Below are 19,139 nucleotides of genomic sequence, written 5' to 3'. Positions count from 1 at the left end.
TTTAGCAATCACATACAGATTTTAGGCACCAATACAGATTTTCCAGTCGCCATGAAGACCTGGCACCTGGGATTTGGTCAACCCTGGAATAAATGTATATACTGTATATATTTTTTGGATTTACTTGCATTCTTTGTATATACTCGTTTTCGTAACCCTGCCCAGGGATTTCGGGATTCATGAGATCTGGGGGGGGGGGGGGGACCCAGGGGATCCTGGGTTCGTTATAACGAACTTTTATTGTATATATGAGCAATATTAATTTGAAAAGTTATAAAAAATTAATTAATCTTCCGCACAACTTGAAAATAGCACTTATTCTGAAAATTTTTCAATTACATACATTTACACACACATTAATGCTAAAAAGAGGTTAATATTGCAAGGGCGTAGCCAGAAATTTCATTCGGGGGATCAGTGATAGAATAATAGATCTGGCCATCTTATTCCGTCTTTTCGGTAATTTTCTCACATTTCGGGGGGGGGGCAGACCCTTCAAGAACCCCCCCCCCTCATCTCTACACCCTTGAAAATATGTAAATGCTAAAAACAGCACTATTCACAACAAATTTATAAATAGTGCAGAAGAAATCAAAAATAAAAAGGTTCCTTCTCCACTGGTTTTTTTCATTTTTTATAATTTCCCTTCTCCCACTGGGTGGCCTTTCATTACATCAAGTTGTATAATAACCAAGAATGGTCACTAAAGCAGTGTTTTCCAAAGTGTAAAATATCGCCCCCCTGGGGGAAGGGGGCGATGAGGGTCCTGAGGGTTGGTAGAAGCTGTGGGTTTAGTATAGGATCCTATGGGTGGGGCTTGAGTTGGGAGAGATGAAAAGGAAATTTTTTTCAAAAGAAGAGCTATGGAACACACAAAAGGTTTGGGAAACTTTTCACTGAAGCAGCGGTTCTCAACCGGTGCTCCGTGTGCACTTCCCGGGGGCTCTGTTTGATAAATGAATAAAAGAGGAGCCTTCGGGGCTCCGCCATAGAAATTTTACACCAAATAGAGGCGACCATTGATGCATATTTGTGTTTGAGTACAAGTGATCATTTGTGGAGATTTTACTGCATTTAGGAAAATATAATGGAACCCTTCCTATACGTATCCCTATTACGTTTCTGACCTTACACATTTGCATGACGTTTGACTTCAGTTGCTATATATTCCTATACATTATCCCTGTATACAGGGTCTAATTTCTGCAAGGGCAAATGAAGCCTTTATAACTTTGAGCCCCCAAAATTCAAACAACATACATTCACTGACGAATTAACAACTTTGACTCTTGCCGCAAGAGCCTCTTAATTCCCGCTTTACCCAGGGCCCTGCCTGTATACACTTCAATTAATCAACTTTTTCACTTCGATTCGAACTCCCAAGTCTTTGGAAAATACCATTTCTATCAATTGAATATAAAATAATTTTTCAATTGGTAAAACTGTGTCATTGAAATACAGTGTTTCCCAGTTTTCAAAAACACATCATGAAAAAACGTTATAAATAAATTAATAAATAAATTATAAGCGGGATCGACTGTAGTTTCTCGTGCATATTTTTTTTACTTAAAAAGCCATAAAATTAAAGATAATTGACTGGTTCAATGGATTTTGACAGGTACTGAAATAATTATTGAACGGGCTATGGGTATGCTGATAGCCAGGGCCGTAACTAGGATTTTTGCTGCCCCCACATTCGATAATTTTGTAACGGTGTTCTCTGTTCTCACCTAAAACTGCCGCCCCCTAAATTTTGCCACCTGGGGCAGTTGCCTCCTCTGCCCTCCTCTCTAGTTCCAGCCCTCTGCTGATAGCAAACATGTACACTATTAGTTCTTTCTTTAAGAGAAAAATCTTTCAACAACGGAACTTAATACATCATCTACTTTTTGCTTAGATATAGAAACCAAAAGCAAAACAAACAAGTATAGGATGTTTTACAAAAGGTTTAAATAACACTTTTTTTTCTGTTAAATCTTGAAATGAATACCGTAAAATTGCTTGAGACTTTAGCAACAGTAATGTTATGATAGTATAATATTTCTCCTCAAGCATAAGATTTTGGATCAAAACGACAGATTTTTTACAAAATTTTTTTTTTTATGAAATGTCTGTAAAAAAAGGGGGGGGAAGTAATTTTCGAAAAAAGTTCCAGTTATACGGTTTTCGCATTTATACGACGCATCGTATAAACGAGGTACCATTATTTGAGCCTGAGCCCCCCCCCCCCCCCAACATTTTTAATAAGTTTACGCCTATGCTTTCCAGCAGTGGTTTTAACTTTTTCAGTGCATATGCCAAACAGATCTAGTGTAAAGACTAAACAAGGTATTGAGCGAAACAAGCCAGAGTCCACAGAGGACCAACCTAAGGGGGTCCCTCATGGATGAAAACAAAGTCCCTTTCGTCAGGGCCAGTGGCTAGTACCAAGCTGATATGAATAGAATACAAGCCAAGCAGAGTCAGCTCAGGGCCCCACATGGATTGGTCAGCAAATAGATAGAATACAGAACAGAGGGCCCACCTGGAGTCCCTCACTGATGTGAACAAAGCTCATTTGGCCGATCCCAGCACCTGCATGCAAAGTCTGAATAGAGAATAAAACTATCCTGTGCCATCTTATCATGGACCCTATGTGTAAGAGGGCAAAAGCTGTGCCACATAGGTTCATCTTTTTTTTCTGACTGCATGTGGCCATTTAAAGTTTGAGCGGTCACATACATTTTCTGCAAGCGTAGTGCGATCCATTATGGGTGAGAGACTGTCATTGTGTGTATGCAGTACATACTTAATTGATAACTGCTTTTTGTGTGTCGGCGCTTTAGATTAAATTTTTTTCTTCGTATATTCAAGGATAGTCTCCATTAAACAAGGTTTTAAGTATCCAAGGTAGATCATAATTAATTTCCTCTGGCTGACCTAGATCCTTATTTTATTTATATTATTTTGTCTAATTGTTATCACATCATTGCAAAGAAAAAAATAATAAGGGATCAAAAAATTTATAAGGAAAAATCTACGTACTTTGACTTGAAAAGCTGGAAAAAACATTTATCGAATACATAAAGATGTATTTTTATTTGTGTTTATTGTTTTGTCTGGTTAACTGAGCCTTAATTTTTATCAAGCAAGGAGAAGGAAGTAGGATTCTAGGAGCATTTTAAAATAATAATTCTTCATATGCTTTTGATATTCTGCTCTCTTTTCATTTGCAAAGTTTTTATTTATTTGTACAATTGCACTTGATACTGTTAGTATAAAAATTTTTCATCTGGTAATGTGTGTGCAGCAGAATTCCTTACAATGTTTATAAATATATAGGCACTATTATAAAACATAGGCCTATTATTCAGTCTGCCCCTTCAAACTTTTTTTGCTTACAGTATTTTTTGCAAGGGTAGCCAGCACAAATGTCCAAATTTATTGTCAAAAACAGCTAATTCATTAATTGTAACATTAGTTATTTCATAACAATTTTTTAAATAAGTGTGTTTCTAATTGAAAAAATATATAATTTTTATAAATATAAATTTTAATTTAGTTTTAATTTTTGACTAATTTTAATTATATGTTTTTCATTAATTTTATTTTTAATTATTTTAAAAAAAATATTTTTACGAAGGGTAGAATTTGAAGAGGCTGTGAGTGCATGCAAGGTTCGTGTGGCATGCAATTGTGATAAAAGTGAACAAGATTCTGGAACTGGGACAGTAGAATTTGAAGAGAGAAGGGGTATGTTTAGAAGGTTGCTCTAATTTTAGCAGTACTTTTAGTTCATGTAAATAATGGCGATTATTTGTTCTCGAATCCTCGTTCCTGTTAGTGTCTACCCATATTCACGTCCTCTGTGAAGAACGCAGGAGAGATTCGAGCGATGGGACGAACCTGGTGACAAGAGGTTCGACGAGTGATCTGGTATCACAACGCGGCACAATAATATTAATTTTTATATTTTAAGTATGATTGGCATCTGTGGACATTAGGTTGGGTATCACTGCTCAACACATTCACTATAAAAAATCGCCCCCCTCAACATATCACTCTGGATCCGCGCCTGTGGGTAGACATCATGGTGGATGGCTGCACACCTCTTTATGTGTTTGACAGTGGGTCTGTGACTGCTAGGAAGTGTAGAGAGGAGATCTTGGAACCCTATGTCCGACAACATTTTAGGGATGCCGTTGGCCCTCTGTTTCTATTCATGGATGACAATGCTCACCACATCAGGCTCACCTAGTGAATGATTATATGGAAGATGTGTGTGGAAATATTCGCCATATGGATTGGCTAGCCAGATCTCGACATAAACCCTACAGAACGTGTCTGGTACGCTCTTGGAAGGGCAATTGCGTCTAGCCATCCCCCTCCGAGAATCATCACAGAGCCAAATACTGTGTTGCTGCGGGGGGGGGGGACCAATTGTCTCATGTCCAGTATGCTGTCATGCTGTGCGACCTGTCTGACTGAGAGGACCATACTCCATATTAGACTCATTTTCAGTGGATCTCACAACATGGATTTTGGACATTCCTGAAATGATGAGCTTTACTGACAATCATGCTATGACTTTTGCATAGTATATATGTTTCTCTATTTTAACTGTGTATTTGTACCAAATTTCATTAAAATCTGTTCATTAGTTTTTTCAGAAATTTGACATAATGTGTTAATTCTCTTAATTTTGTACACAACTGTATATAATCAATAATTAAGATACAACAATGTGCATAATGTTGGAATGTTTTTCTTTCTTTGGATTGCTCATAAAAACTATTTCGCTGGATATGTAACTCACCATTCTTATCCTGTTGTAAGAACAGAGAGTACTATACCTTTTTTTTCTTTCTGAATACAGTTGAACCTCATTAACAGGAAACTCCTGTGAAGGTTCTGCCGAAATTTTTCAGCCAATAAGGATGTCAGAATAAGAATTTTTGACATTCTATTTGTGTTAGTAGGAAATTAATGCCATGCAAATTTATATTAATTAATTATATATAAATATAGCTAAAATATAAAAAATTATATATAATTAAAATTCACTAAATTGACCATGAAGTTCTCTTTTAAAATACTTTTTTTTTCAAAATTTTTAAAACAAAAAATTTACATACTAGCAGCATTCAATTATTTCTTGAAAAGGTCTGTGATAGCCTTCTGCTTCATCATCTTTGTAGCACACAAACAATCACAACATTTAATGAGGTAAAACACAACATTAACATTCACAAAAATTACAGACATGCCGTTCAACCACCAATTACATACGTCACGAAGAAAAAGCGTGCAAACTTCTCTTTTTTGATTCTTTTCTTCTTGGAAAAAAGTCTGTCACAGTGGTATCTATAGTCTTAAATCTTAGCAACAGCTTTCAAAAACGAGCTTTGAGGAGACAACCAAAATCGTGCCCTCCCCTTTTGTCTAGCGCATTAAAGACATTCACTCAATTTCCACAGGACTTTTCTACAAAGCATATCTTTTTATTCAGGCTCACAAATCTGCTAGAAATATTCCAATTAGAACCTTCATGTTAAGTGTATTTTTCAGCCTTACATCGCGCTTACATAGAGAATTAAGACCAAAAATTCTTTTCACTTTAACTGAAGTTTCATGTTAAGTAGGTTCACATTAGTGAGGTTCGACTATATTATGGTTTCCCTCTTTTTGGTTGTAAACTTGCTTAGATGATCACAAAAGTTGTGATGAATAGAATTTTGATTGTTGTCATTTCATGTTTTTTTTTTTTTTTTTTTTTTTGAGGTGCGGCTGAATAGAATAAATTGGAATTCAGATTTTCTTCAACACTCAATTTGTATCTTTTCTTTGTCAGAATGTGGGCTTTGAGGTAATCATGTTTGTCTTCAGGAGCTGCAAGTCTCATTTCATCTTCTGTGTTAAATGAAGTTCTTTATTCAACTGAGTATCGACTTGATGCACATGCAAACCTTGCTTATGAAAATGTAAAAACAAATATTCCTTTTAACACCTACGTTCCTAAGACTTTTTTCTTATAAATATTTTTTTAGGTTACAGATATGATGCTGCAAGATAATTTATACCCAGAATGGGCTAAGCCATATAGAACTCTATGGAGATCTCATGGAAAAATAAGAATAGCTATTTTTTGGACAGGATCAATAAGCATGACAGCTTTGGTTGTGACTCTGATAGTTAGTGATTGGATTAGTTGGGATTATCTCAATAAAGATTTTGTTGCTACGACAGAATTATCCAGAGCGTTTTTAGCATCTTTCATTCTGGTTATGGATTTGCTCATTGTCATGCAGGTAAGAAGATATGAAAAATTATCAAAACATCACATGAATATTATGAAGACTGAAATTTCTTATGAAGCTCTTACATAAATACAGGGCTTGACAAATAGCAAAAAATTAAGGGGCCAGAAAGTTTTTTTAGAAGTCTGATATTTTTCCAAGCAAAACAGGCGTAAAAATAATGTTTCATTAACTTTTTCAGGACATAGAACCCCCTTTCAATGTTGGTAGATATACTGACATGAATTCCAAAAATTTTGTGTTGTTCTAACTCCAATTTAGTATCCACATATAATAAAATTAGAGAGTCAGTGACAATATATATATTTTTTTTAGTTGCCATGGCAACCTGGTGCTTGGGATTTGTCAAGCCCTGCCATATACAAGCCCATAGCCCAGTGTTTTTAAAAGTATTTGTTGTGGCTCCTAGGGGTGTTGCCAACCTTTGTCAGGGGTGTCATAGAGCTGGAGTTATTTATTCGTATTCTTATTTATACTTCAAAGTAGTTCTTTAATTAGTGAAAATATCTATGAAACTATTATGGGTAGGCCATGAACCAGAGCCGCTGGTGACAAAAGTTTGAGAACCACTGCCATAGCTTATTCTAAATTCAATCAAAGAAATTAAAATAAATGTTCAGCATTTGTACAATTCAACTTGATTAATTGAAGATAATTTCTAATTGTTACATTAAGGATAAATTCAAGCATTTTTAAAATAATGAAAAATGAATGCTAATTATAAATTATCTGCTTTGTGAATATTGACCCCTAGAGTATTTTTTATTTATATGTTAACAAAAAGGTGTGATATAAACTGGGTTTCAGCGGCGAAAGGGTGAACAATCTCCTTCTCCTTAGAGAGATGTACTTCCTTAAGCTTTTGTTGTTATGTAACGAAAAAGGAAAATTTTCTGCACAAAACGCTTGTTTGCCCTAAATCAGAATTTTTTTTTGATATATAATGACAAGGAAGACCCTGTCCTTCAGCTAAATGACAACTTTATTTTCTGTAATGGCGGCATAGATGTGTGCTCGGATGGAAGATATCTTTTATTCAAAAAATTAAAATGTGTTTTTTATGCTATTAATGCTTGATACATGCATTTAATGACACAAAGAATTTAGGGTAACAAAAAATTCATCTTGGTGGCTATGCAGGGAGTCGGAGCCAAGATGAAGAGGACATTGTCAGTGGAAAGTAACTTATTGTGTAATCAATTTTTTTATTTTTCTTAACATAGCATTTTACTCATTTTGAATGAATGTTAATGTGTATATTAAATACCCGAGGCTTTGGGATAGAAAATCTTGGTAGCTGACCTCATTGTAAAATATGTGCTGATTGCAAGATGACCATCTATGCAAGCTATATTCGTAAATATTAAATTTGTTCATATAATTATGAATATATATATATAACGTGTTCATAAGCGCAAACTTATTGAAAATGTTGGGGGGCTCAAATAATGGAACCTCGTTTATACGACATGTATAAATTCTAAAATCATATAACAGGAATGTTTTTAGAAAATTACCCCCCCCCCCCCCATTTTCTAGACATTTCACAAAAAAAGTTTTTGTGAAACATCTGTCGTTTTGATTCAAAAAAATTACGCTTGAGAAGAAATATTATACTATCATTTATTTATTTATTCATGTCTCAACAGGCAAGGATTGCTCACTTACAGAGATGGACAAGAGAAGAAAAATACAAAAACACAAATACAACAAACTACAAAAAAAAAAAAAATAATAAAATAACGAATGGAAATACATACGGAAAAGCATAATAACATGAATATTCAATACTCACACATACTTTTAAGAAATTCCCTTATAGTTGAATTGGACATATCGGGTTTCACATCGCACTGATTATATATATTGCGCATCTCAAAAATAGGGGACTGTCTTAAAATCTTTGTTCGGAGTTTAGGGAGGCGAAAAGTTCGCCGAACAGGCCTATCTCTGATTGGTACAGAAAAATCAACAAGTTGAAAAAGGTAGCAGTCATCAATTATATTATTGACAATTTTGTACAAAAAGCGAAGGTAACTCCTTCTTCGGCATTCCAATGATTGGAAATAGAAAAAACGTTGCAGTTCAGTTGTACTTACGTCATTGATGTAGACGTGAAATTGCCTGTAAAACATGTAATGTAGAAATCTGTTCTGGACTCTTTCTAGAATCAGTGAGTCTAGATTGTTGTGAGGACTCCTTATAATAGTGCAGTACTCTAGTTTCGGGAGCACATAAGTCCTGAAAACTGTTGCGATTGTTGTGATTGATTTGAAATTATTGCTGCTCCTCACAACAAATCCTAGCAGTTTTAAGCATTTATTGGTGAGATCATATATGTGATCAGTAAATGCAAGCTTGGAGTCAAAGAAAACACCAAGGTCTTTGATTACGGAAACACGACTGATCGAAACAGCATCAATGGTGTAGTCGAATTCGGTCAATGACAACTTTCTTGTTGTTGCTATAATCTCAAGCAATTTTACAGTATTCATTTCAAGATTTAACAGGAAAAAAAAGTGTTATTTAAATTTTATGTAAAACGTCTTATACTTGTTTGTTTTGCTTTTGGTTTCTGTATCTAAGCAAAAAGTAAATGATGTATTGAGTTTCGTTGTTGAAAGATTTTTCTCTTAAAGAAAGAACTAATAGTGTACGTGTTTGCTACTAGCAGGGCTGGAACTATAGGGGGCAGAGGGGGCAATTGCCCCGGGCAGCAAAATTTAGGTAGTGGCAGTTTTAGGTGGACACAGAAAACACCGTTACAAAATTATCGAATGTTGCGGTGGCAAAATCATGTTTGCCCTGGTCGGCAAAAATCTTAGTTACGGCCGTGGCTATCAGCATACCATAGCCTGTTCAATAATTATTTCAGTACCTGTCAAAAGCCATTGAACCGGTCAATCGTTTTAAATTTTATGGCTTTTTCAGTGAAAAGTATGCATGAGTATATATAAACTAGTCGATCAGGCTTATAACATTCCAGCTTAGCTTGGAGTGTTTTCCCTCTTAGTACGATTTACTTTCGTGTTCCATCTATCACTAATACTCATCTGGATTTCCCGTTTAAATTGTTCCCGCTTAAAATGTTTTTTCATGATGGGTTTTTGAAAAACAGGATGCACTGTATTTCAGTGATGCGTTTTTACCAATTAAAAAATTATGTGATTCGATTCGACTGGTTAAAAACTGCTGCTTCAGTGTAAACTGAAGCAACTGTGGGCTTGAGCGATTCTCATCGCTCAAGCCCACCCATAGGATCCTATACTAAACTCATAGCTCCTACCAACCTTCTGGAATATTGCATCGTCCCCTTCCCCCACGGGGTGGTATTTCACACTTTGGAAAAAAGTGCTTTAGTGGCCATTCTTGGTTATTATACAACTTAATTTAATGAAAGGTCGCCCAGCGGGGGACGGGAAATTGACCTTTTTATTTTTGATTTTTTTGCACTATTTATATAAATGTCTTATGATTAGTCATGTTTTTTGCATTTACATATTTTAATCTCTTTTTAGCATTAATGTTTAATGTGTGTATAAAATTAATTTTCAGAATAAGTGCATATTTTCAAGTTTTGTGGAAGATTAATTACATTTTTATAATTTTTCAAATTAATATTGCTCATACAATAAAAGTTCATTATAATGACAGCTCATAACCATAAGAAAAATTTTTGTTGTAACATACTTCTCATTATAAACGAATTTTCACTTTTTAGTCTGTAAGGACATAAAATTATTGAAAATTGCTGCTTTATCTGCATTGGAACATCTTTGAGATCATTTCGTTCTAATATCAACGAATGAACAGAACTCATTATGAAATTTATTTTTGATCTCAAAGCAGTTGGTTCTCTAAGAGTATAAGACATTTTTTCATAGAATTTTGTATCATCAAAGCAGTTAAGACAACCAACTGAACAAAAAAGTCTGAACTTCATGCTCATTTTCATGGATATATGGATCTGTCAACATTTTCTATCGAATCAGAAATTTTAAAATAGTTTGGTGTTTGGCTGCTGAATTCCAAGGAACTTTTAGCTACAATGGGCCATACCCGAAGCCTGGGTGCTTTATTTGCTTGTCATTTTTTTTCCAAGTAAAAAGTAAAATCTCTCAGGAGAAAAATCCGCCCATTTTTGACATTATTCATGTTTTGTTACTTGTGTGCACGTGTAGTTTGCTTCTTTTTTGAGCAACTTCTTTTTATTAGTTAGCAGCTACAGTACTAGTAACTAGAAATTCGTAAATAAAATACATGTAGAAGTCATTTGCCTGAGAATATTTTTTTGCAAATGAATATGCACCGAGACAAATAGAAAAGATGCATTTAAAAACATATTTGAATTTTTTGTGTGGTTATTTGCTCTTTAACATATATTTTCTCAGTTTTAGTGCATATTTTGCCATTTTTTAGTGGAAAATTCGGGCTCTAATCATTTTATGTGTTGTTACCAAAGTGAATGGACTGCCCCTGAGCCCAAGACCGATCTATGGGGAGGGGGCTCTGTATTTCTTCCAGAGAAATTTTGAGTTGGTGCCAATTTTCTAAAAGCATTCAATTAATTAAAATTTATTTCATTGTTGGGGGCATACGCCTCTGCCCTTGAGTCCTATTCTAGTTTGGTCACAGTCCAAGTAAAAATATACATTCATTCTCCCTCTCTCATTAAAACCGAGCACAACTTCAGTCTATCGCCATAGGCAATTTATTACAGATCGAGTTGTGCCGTAAATCTGAGTATACCCCCCAAATCTCCTGGGTCCCCAGATCTCATGAATCCAGAAATCCCTGAGCGGGGTCACAAAAACAATTATATACAAAAAATGCAAGTAAAAATATACAAAAAATATATACAGTATGCACATCTTTATTTATTCCAGGGCTGGACAAATTCCAAGCGGGAAATCTCCATGGTGACTAGAAAATCTGCATTGGCATCCATAATTCTGTATACGTGATTGCTAAATCAGAATCTAGCGATGGCTCAAAACTTTCTGATTTCGTAATTAATTGTCTTCCAACATGGGAAGGAGCAGGGCCGCAACTAGGGAGAGCAGGCGGGGTTGGTGCTCTGGACGCTGGACTAGAATGGGAGTAGAATTCACCCTTTAACTGCTTCTTCTACATGCAAGGGGCTCCAAAATTCCAGTTTGCCCCAGGTGACAAAGTATCTAGTTGTGGCCCTGGCAAGGGGTCATCAATTCAAAAGGTTGGAAAAAGATTATTTAAGACACTTTTCTTGCGAAAAAACTATGCTTGGCTCGTACAAAATTTGGTTGGCGCCCAAATTTTCTTTGATTTTTTCGTCATTCCCTGTATTTATTTATATTTTATGATACAGTGTATATTTTCCGCAAAATCGAATTACATTTATTTCACTTATTTAAGATTTATTACTTTCATATATTGAGTCATGTAACAGGTTTTAAATTAGAAAAACTACTTTTTTTAGTTGCATCTATTTTTTTAAATTAAATTTCTGAATTAATAACTCTATTTAAATATTGTCACTTTTCCAAGTACGCAAGACAAATGGAGTTAAAATTTTTCTTAAATAAATTTTAAACACGATTGAAAAAAATAAAACGTGGTAAATTTTATTAATTTATTGATATGTCTAACAGAAAAAAAATTATTTTACTACGCTAATATTGACTATAAGTATTAGAGGGCTGCAAAATACTGTATCTTGATTGTTTTGATTCTGATAAAATTATCATTGATAAGATTCTGAATGAATTATCATTGATAAGATTCTGAATGAATTATCTTTGAAGAAAATGCTTAAAAAGCAAAAGCACAAAAGCTTTTACCAAAGCCCTGATCGGCGGCATCAAAAAGAATGTAGTTTTCGTTTTCGGTAGACAGCAGGGTCCCCTCTATATAGATGGATGCCTCCAGGTGACATATTCCCTACATAGGTGACACGCCTTACACTCCCTTTCTTTCTAATTAGGAAATGGTGCTTGTATTCAGAAAACCTGCATTGAAGCAGCCGAAACTGAACCCTATTGAAATGTTCTTTGTGAGCTGCTGAAGGTGCAGCCGCCTTTATTGTGAAAAGAAAAAAAAACCTCAAATACATAATACAAATACAATAACTCGAAAACAGATTTTTTATTCAAGCAAGCCTTCTCGGGGCCCCGGTGCATACTTTGTCATTGAAGAGTGTTTCCTTGAAAGGGTTATGCTGAAAAAAAGGAGGGGTTTGTTCCCCCATGCTCTTCTGATTTTGCAGAATAAGAAACTGTCAAAGATTTTAAGAAATGTCAAAATAAGTGTACATTTTTTTGTTGGGGCCACCCATTTGGCTCAGGTTCCTGGAGTATTGTCCCAGTTGCCCCAGCCTAGTTACGAGCCTAGGTCAATTACCATAATTTTTAGTTTTTCATGCTATGAATCCTGAATCCATTATAGAAGGATCTGTGTAAAGTCTGGCTTCGAGGACTCGCTAACGTTCCCAGGCTAGAATCTCTTCTCCAGAATTATGTGGGGGGGGGGGGGCATGGCCCTGCTTATAGCCCGCTGAGCACCCACCCCCGATAAACACGCCACTGTGAAGATAATTTTTTTTGTCTGTGGGGGGGGGAGGGGAAGAAAATCATTAAAATGCCTCCTCGAAATCGACTGAGAGGCTGCAAGATATTCAAAATTTCTGAGGGTGCTGCAAACATAAACAGGGTACGTAAAACCCCCCACCGGTGGGACAAAAAAAAAATTAGTCCGTAAAAAAGAAGTGACAGTGAAAGGAGGAACCCTATTAAAACCTTCAAAATAATTCTTCATTTTGAAATAAACACAATTTTGAATAACATAAGTAAGAAATACTACATACTTTTTAAAAATTCCAAAATTTAATTTACAGTGGAACATAGAAAAAATTACAGCAATTTCTGATAAATAAGTTGCATCCTGAAAAATAGCCAGAGAAAAAGTTTTCGTAGAAAACTCACCACTTTTTACTCGTCACAGCTTTGTATAAAAGGCTAAAACACTTTCTTTCTTTCAATCTGAGCACAACTCAGGTCTATCACCATCTATGAGTGTATTACTACCGAGCGAGTTGTGCTGGAAGTGTAACTGTGTCTGTACCTAACAGTCTGAGTGCAAATGTAGTGTTGTGTTTGATTTTTCAGTGCCACTTTCAGAAGTGAAGTGTTATGATTGAATTAGATTTGTACCGTTTGTTGGTCTGTTGCTCTCTGTGACGAGACTTTTTAAAGGGGAGATCGGCTCGCATTCGCGCATTAAATTTCGGAACCACAGAGAAAAACTTCAACCGACCACCACTGTGGCGACGGTGGGGGTTCGAACCTGGGACCTCGCAACGCGAGTCCGTCACTATGACCACTCGACCACCACAGCGGCTGAAACACACTGTACTGACATGACGTGATTATTCCGAGTCTAGGTGTGGAAAACGTATCCATGTGGTTTTTTTGGAGGGGGGATGAGCCGGCTCTCCAAAATTATCAAGGGAGGAGCTCGATCTCATTGGCCCAATACAAATTTACACCTATGACAGAATCTAAGCACTTTCCTGTGAAAAATCGGAGTCCTCGCGAAAGATCTCAGTCAAAAAGTCTGGTCCAACAATGTGTAAGTTGAAGACAGGATAATTTTAGTCGTTGAGGGAAGAATATGTGTTATTATTTCACCTTCCACTGAAAAAATCGATCAAAATTGTATTTTTCGTTTCCCCCCTCTCCAGAATTAGTAGCCCCCCTCAAGGTTCTGCCTGTGAAAACTGCCTTCTTCCCTAGTTCCAGATCTGGCCACCCAAGTGCTAGGGTACTCGAAACAGGGCTGCAATTAGGGGAGTGGTCAAGTGTCCAGGGTGCCGGACCGGGGGGGGGGTGCAAATTCAACCCTTTAACCTCCCGTCAACATTATTGGAAATATTTGAAATTTCGAAGAATGCTACGAACTTAAATAGTTTGGGAACTCCTGATTTGTAAGGAGGAAATTTCATATTCCTAGTATTAGAATGCAATGGTACTCGGCTCAGTAGCTTTGAAATTTTCCATTCATTTCTCCCTTTTTTTTTTAAATGTTAGTTTTTTTTTACTATTTATTTGAGTCCTTTTCATAGGCGCCGGAACCTAGGAGTGGAGGATATTTGAACCCCACCCCCAATAAATTTTGTAAGGAGGCTGAGCCTCCCCGGAATAATTTTTGGAAATGCAATGCATCCTCTGTTTCCTGCGTATGCGCTTGATGGCCGGCAACTTTCAGCTCGTTCCCCTACCAAATGTTAATTTCTTCATGTTGGCGCCTCTGTTGTCAAGTCTTGAAAAATTTTACTTCAAACTTGTTAATAAGCTTATTCTTTGTTCATTTTACCTCCTCCCTCTTTTTTTCTTTTTTTCTGTTGCCTCATGTCCCCTTCCCCAAGGGTCACCCTTGACAAAGGAGGAAGAAATGCTCTTTAGTTTATCGAAAGTACAAGTAAGAGAAAGCGTTTTCCCCAAGATATCTTCAGAGGTGCCTGCAGGCAGCAACAATTGGCAGCATTCTGAGAGGATGCAATTTTGGATCGATGCCGGGGTGATTGCGGGTGGAATGAAAATGTATCTGGCTGGAAAAAAAACTAAATTTAAATACATTATACAGTATGTGCATTGTACTTATAAAAATATTGTGTATGATGGCCTATACTTACATTCAGCAAAGTAATAAGTTCACTTGTCTGTGTATTCTCCCATTGAGAAATTAAGTAAAATTTCACAATAAAATTTAGAATAAGGTAAAAAAATCAACCATGTGGGAAGTGGGCCACCATGTGAGAAAATAGAACAGAATGACAAGCAAAGTTTCCAGCGATAATACTAGTTAGGCACTAGTGATTGCACAGACTGTGCCCGAGTGGCATGGTGGTAAGATGCTCGTCTACAATCGTGAAGGTTGTTATCAGGGTCCTGGGTTCGAACCCAAGGGACGATATGGATAAGATATTTTCCCTAACAAACTGGAGGCGACCACCGATAGACAGCGCTTTCATTTCCAACCCATCTCAATAATGGCAGTAAATTGCAATATAGCGATATGGCCAGAGTTGGTGTTTGGTGAAATAGTGATGGCACAGACTTCTTCACAAGTAGAAGTGCCATAAAAGTGCAGCAGTTTATCTCTTAAACCATCTGCTACATATCCTTTCTTCTCCAAACATCAAAAGCTTAACTCCGCTTAAGTCGACTACGATTTTTGTCCCTTCACCACAACTGGTTTTTACAATTGTCCTTCTGTTACCAGTTCTAAGAATTTTTGACATTATTCATGGGTACTTTGACAATCGTTTGTTTCTTTGTTCTCTATGATGGGTCCCCTTTTTGCATTAAATGGGGCATGTATGTGAAGAATGAATGTTTGAAACCTGTTGGCCGGCTTATCATTTTAGTGGAGTTTCCAAAAAAGGTCTTTCATTCTTTTCATGGTAAAAAAAAAGTGTGGATATTGTCAACATCCAATAGGGATGTAAATCTTATCTAGTGGGAGTTTTGATATCGTCTGTTGAAAGAATGTTTTCGGTGGAACTCAGTGTTACGATTTCTTGGAAAAAGAGTAAAAGAAAAAGAGCTAAAGCCTGGTTAGACGTTGAATATGTCATTTGGTTTTCATTTCGAGAGAGAGAGAGAGAGAGACCGGGTTGTTTTCATCGCGAGGTAAAATCAGACGCTATTTGGGGATTGGTCAGTTTTCTCCCCTTTTTTTTCTCCTCACTCTCTTGGGAAAAAAAGAGAACTTCTGAGGGGGGGATCATCATCACCACCATCATCACCACCCATTTGGTTTAGAGGGGGTGTTTCGGATGTTTTTCCACTTTTGGCGCTCTCTCTTCTTTTCGATTCCCATTGTGCTTAACCTAATCTATCCTAATTTAAAAGTTTGATGATTGTTGTGGTAGCATTTTACGGATTAATTACCCCGTCATTTTTTTGACGTGAATATTTTTCAAAATCTTACTGGGACTACGAGATAGATATTTCGCAAATTTCCGCCCATCCCATTGCGCTTTTTGCATGGAAAACTACACTATGTGCAAGAGAACTTCCTTCTGACGAACGAACAGTTCTGCAACTAGGAAGGGGGCGGGGGGGGGGTATGGTTTCCCGGGCGTAGTATCAGAAGGGGCGCAAATTCCATCCCTTAAATTTCATCTTTTCAATTGTCCCTGAATAGTTTTTAATAACAAACGTACTGCCATGGGACATAGGCACCAGAACATGGCGGGGGGGGGGGGGCTATTTCCATACCCCAATGAATTTTGTGTTAGGGGGCTGAGAACCCCCTTCCCCAATTAATGAATAAATAATGCGGGGTACTGCACCCTTCTACATACGGGCTCGAGGCTCACCACGGAACGACTGGCAACTTTCAGCCCTCTCAATGTTTTTCATGCCCACACCTTTGCCCTGGGCTGCAAAATGTAAAGGGTGGCAAATTTTTGTCGGAAACTGGAAAACCACTAAAAGATCATAAGTTATATACCACTATAAATCATTATGCAGTCGCTGGGACGGAAAAATCATTTCTTCCCCACAAAGACATCAAAAATCTTTTACAAAGAAAACTATCTATGTACTGTCTATACCAGCGGTTCTCAACCAGTGCTCCACGTGCACTGGTTGAGGGGGCTCCGCGTTCACTCGATGAAAGTAAAATGAACCAGTAAATTTTATGACCAAATGAAAAAAAAAAACGTAGCGTACGGGGCTCCGTCGTAGAAATTATATACTAAAAAGGGCTCCGTGACTCAGAAAAATGGTTGAGAATTGCTGGTCGACACTAATTTTCTACTCAATACTGAACATGTTCTTAGAATTTCAACAAAAAAATTTGTAGGGATTTTTCCAGGAACGTCATTTCAACGTTTTCCAGGGTAGGGGGGAAGGCAAAGAGAGAAAACACACATGAACTCAAAGTATGTATATCTACTCTATAATATAAAACACAAACTCGAAAAGTGCCTGTTTCTAAGCAACCGAAATTAGTGACGATTTTATGTTACAGAAGTGGGTGACATTTTTTGAGTGGCGGAAATCTGTTACGTTTTTCTTTTACGGAAATCGGTTACGATTTTGGGTCAAGTATTTATTTAACTCTAGCATATTCGGGGCCCATTTGACCCATCGGGACCAAGTTACGTGCATTTACGGAGAGGCTCCCACATCCTACAGCAGGGCGCCTAGACTGGAATAGATGGCGAGCCCCCAAACCAGCTTTTCAGGGGCCCTCCATGGTTAATTTATTGTGTGAAAAATCAAAAAGTGATAAGAATCGTTCCGGCCCCTGTCAGCCCTGCCCTTGTGTGGGGGGGGGGGGCATGTCGAGAGGTATAATATACATATAACACCAGTGCTCCCAACACACAGGGTCGGGGTACCCGGGGGATTGTACTTATACCTTAATGGGGAAGTTAAAAGGTTTGATTTCCAGGGCCCTTGATGGATCTCGTTGTTTTCTTGCTGCTTTAACATTAAAAATTTGCGATAGCGGAAGCCCAAGATATATCCAGTCTGGGGACCCCATAAAATTTTCGAATTTGGTCACGGGTAACTGAGGGGGGGGGGGGCTGGAATTTATTCGTTGGTAAAGTGAATACAAATGAACATTTGCCATGGCACTCACAGGGGGGGATGTATGACAAGCTCCGAGTCAGAGGACCGTTTTATTTTGGGGGCCTGGATGAATCTCATTTTTTTCTGTTATTTAACATTTTAGAATTTGCAACAGCGAAAGCCCGAGATAAAGCCAATCTGGGGGCCCCACTAAAAGTATGCGAACTGGTGTCCCAGGTAATTGGTTGGGGGCCTTGGACTTTATTCGTTGGTAAAATGAATACAAATGAAAATTTTTCATGGCACTTGCAGCGGGGAATGACCAACAAGCTTCCAAGTCGGGGCCCCATGTTTACAGGTTTCATTTTGGGGGCCTTGGATGAATCTCATTCTTTTCTGTCGTTTAACATTGTGAAATTTGCAACACATCGATAGCCCGAGATAAATCCAGTCTGGGCCCCGCTAAAATTCAGCGAATTGGAGTCTGGGGACCCCATGGGCAAGTTTTCTGGGGGTACTTGATGAATCACATTTGTTTTATGTTGTTTTATTATTGTAAAATTCGCTTCTTCAGTAAGCTGGTGCTTTCACATGTCCTTTTCCATAACGCTGATGAAGTGGGACGAAATAAACAAGACATGTTATGATGAGAAGGGGGGGGGGGTTGGGCGCCAAAGGCTGCAGGGGCGCAGAGCTCCTAGTATATATATATTTTAGTATATATATATTTGTATGTATATATACCATTTTTATTGTATTTTCAAAAGCTCCCCTCCCTCGAATGGCGGCCCTGGATTTGTCAATACGTTGATGGATTAGCATGGTTTCTCAAACTGTGCGCGCCAACCTTCGTCCGGGGTGCAGCTTCGCAGTGGTCCTGACAAAGGTTTTTCAAAGAAATGCTTTGCTTACAACTGCTCTTCACATAGGTGTACGTAAGGCAGAATTTTCTCGGGGAGGGGGGTTCATATTTGTTTTTCCTTCTGGGGGTTTTACGTTTTTTCCGGCAAAATAACACTATAATCTTGGCTTAGGTGGGGGGGTGGGGGGGGGGTTAGAACCCCAAATCCCCCCCCCCCTTTGCGTACGCCAATGGCTCTTCATAAGGGAAATGGGTGGCGCGGGTGGAAAATGTTTGAGATCCTGTTTTTTAGGAAAACGAATAAACACCGTGATGATTGCTCATCGCTTACTAACATTGTCGAAACATGGTTTCTGTTTTTTATCTTTTATTTTATTGTACTGAATATCTATTATTTCCGTGGATTTGAATTGGAAT

The 19,139-nt window shown here is 37.4% G+C and overlaps 1 protein-coding gene across 7 annotated transcripts in view; it reads left to right on the top strand.

Moving 5' to 3' along the window:
* The window catches only part of LOC149086528 (transmembrane protein 117-like), a 255,499-nt gene that overhangs the window by 169,107 nt on the left and 67,253 nt on the right, over positions 1-19,139 (top strand). For 6 of the 7 annotated variants that reach the window (XR_016196129.1, XR_016196130.1, XM_089255986.1 and 3 more), the window contains exon 5: positions 6,027-6,287. The exons of the other annotated variant lie outside the window; for it this stretch is intronic. Coding sequence is in view for 4 of the 6 variants with exons in the window: in XM_089255986.1 (XP_089112112.1) it covers positions 6,027-6,287 (261 nt within the window). In the remaining 2 variants the exon portion in view is untranslated. The remainder of the gene's footprint in view (positions 1-6,026; positions 6,288-19,139) is intronic. 7 annotated transcript variants of the gene reach the window in all.

The sequence above is a fragment of the Pholcus phalangioides genome, unplaced genomic scaffold (assembly GCF_987345545.1).
Source record: "Pholcus phalangioides strain wild (caught in Gottingen) unplaced genomic scaffold, Ppha-v1.0 ptg000004l_1, whole genome shotgun sequence".
Taxonomy (NCBI): Eukaryota; Metazoa; Arthropoda; class Arachnida; order Araneae; family Pholcidae; genus Pholcus; species Pholcus phalangioides.
Note: the sequence above shows the minus strand (reverse complement) of the source record. Positions and strands in the feature narration are given on the sequence as shown.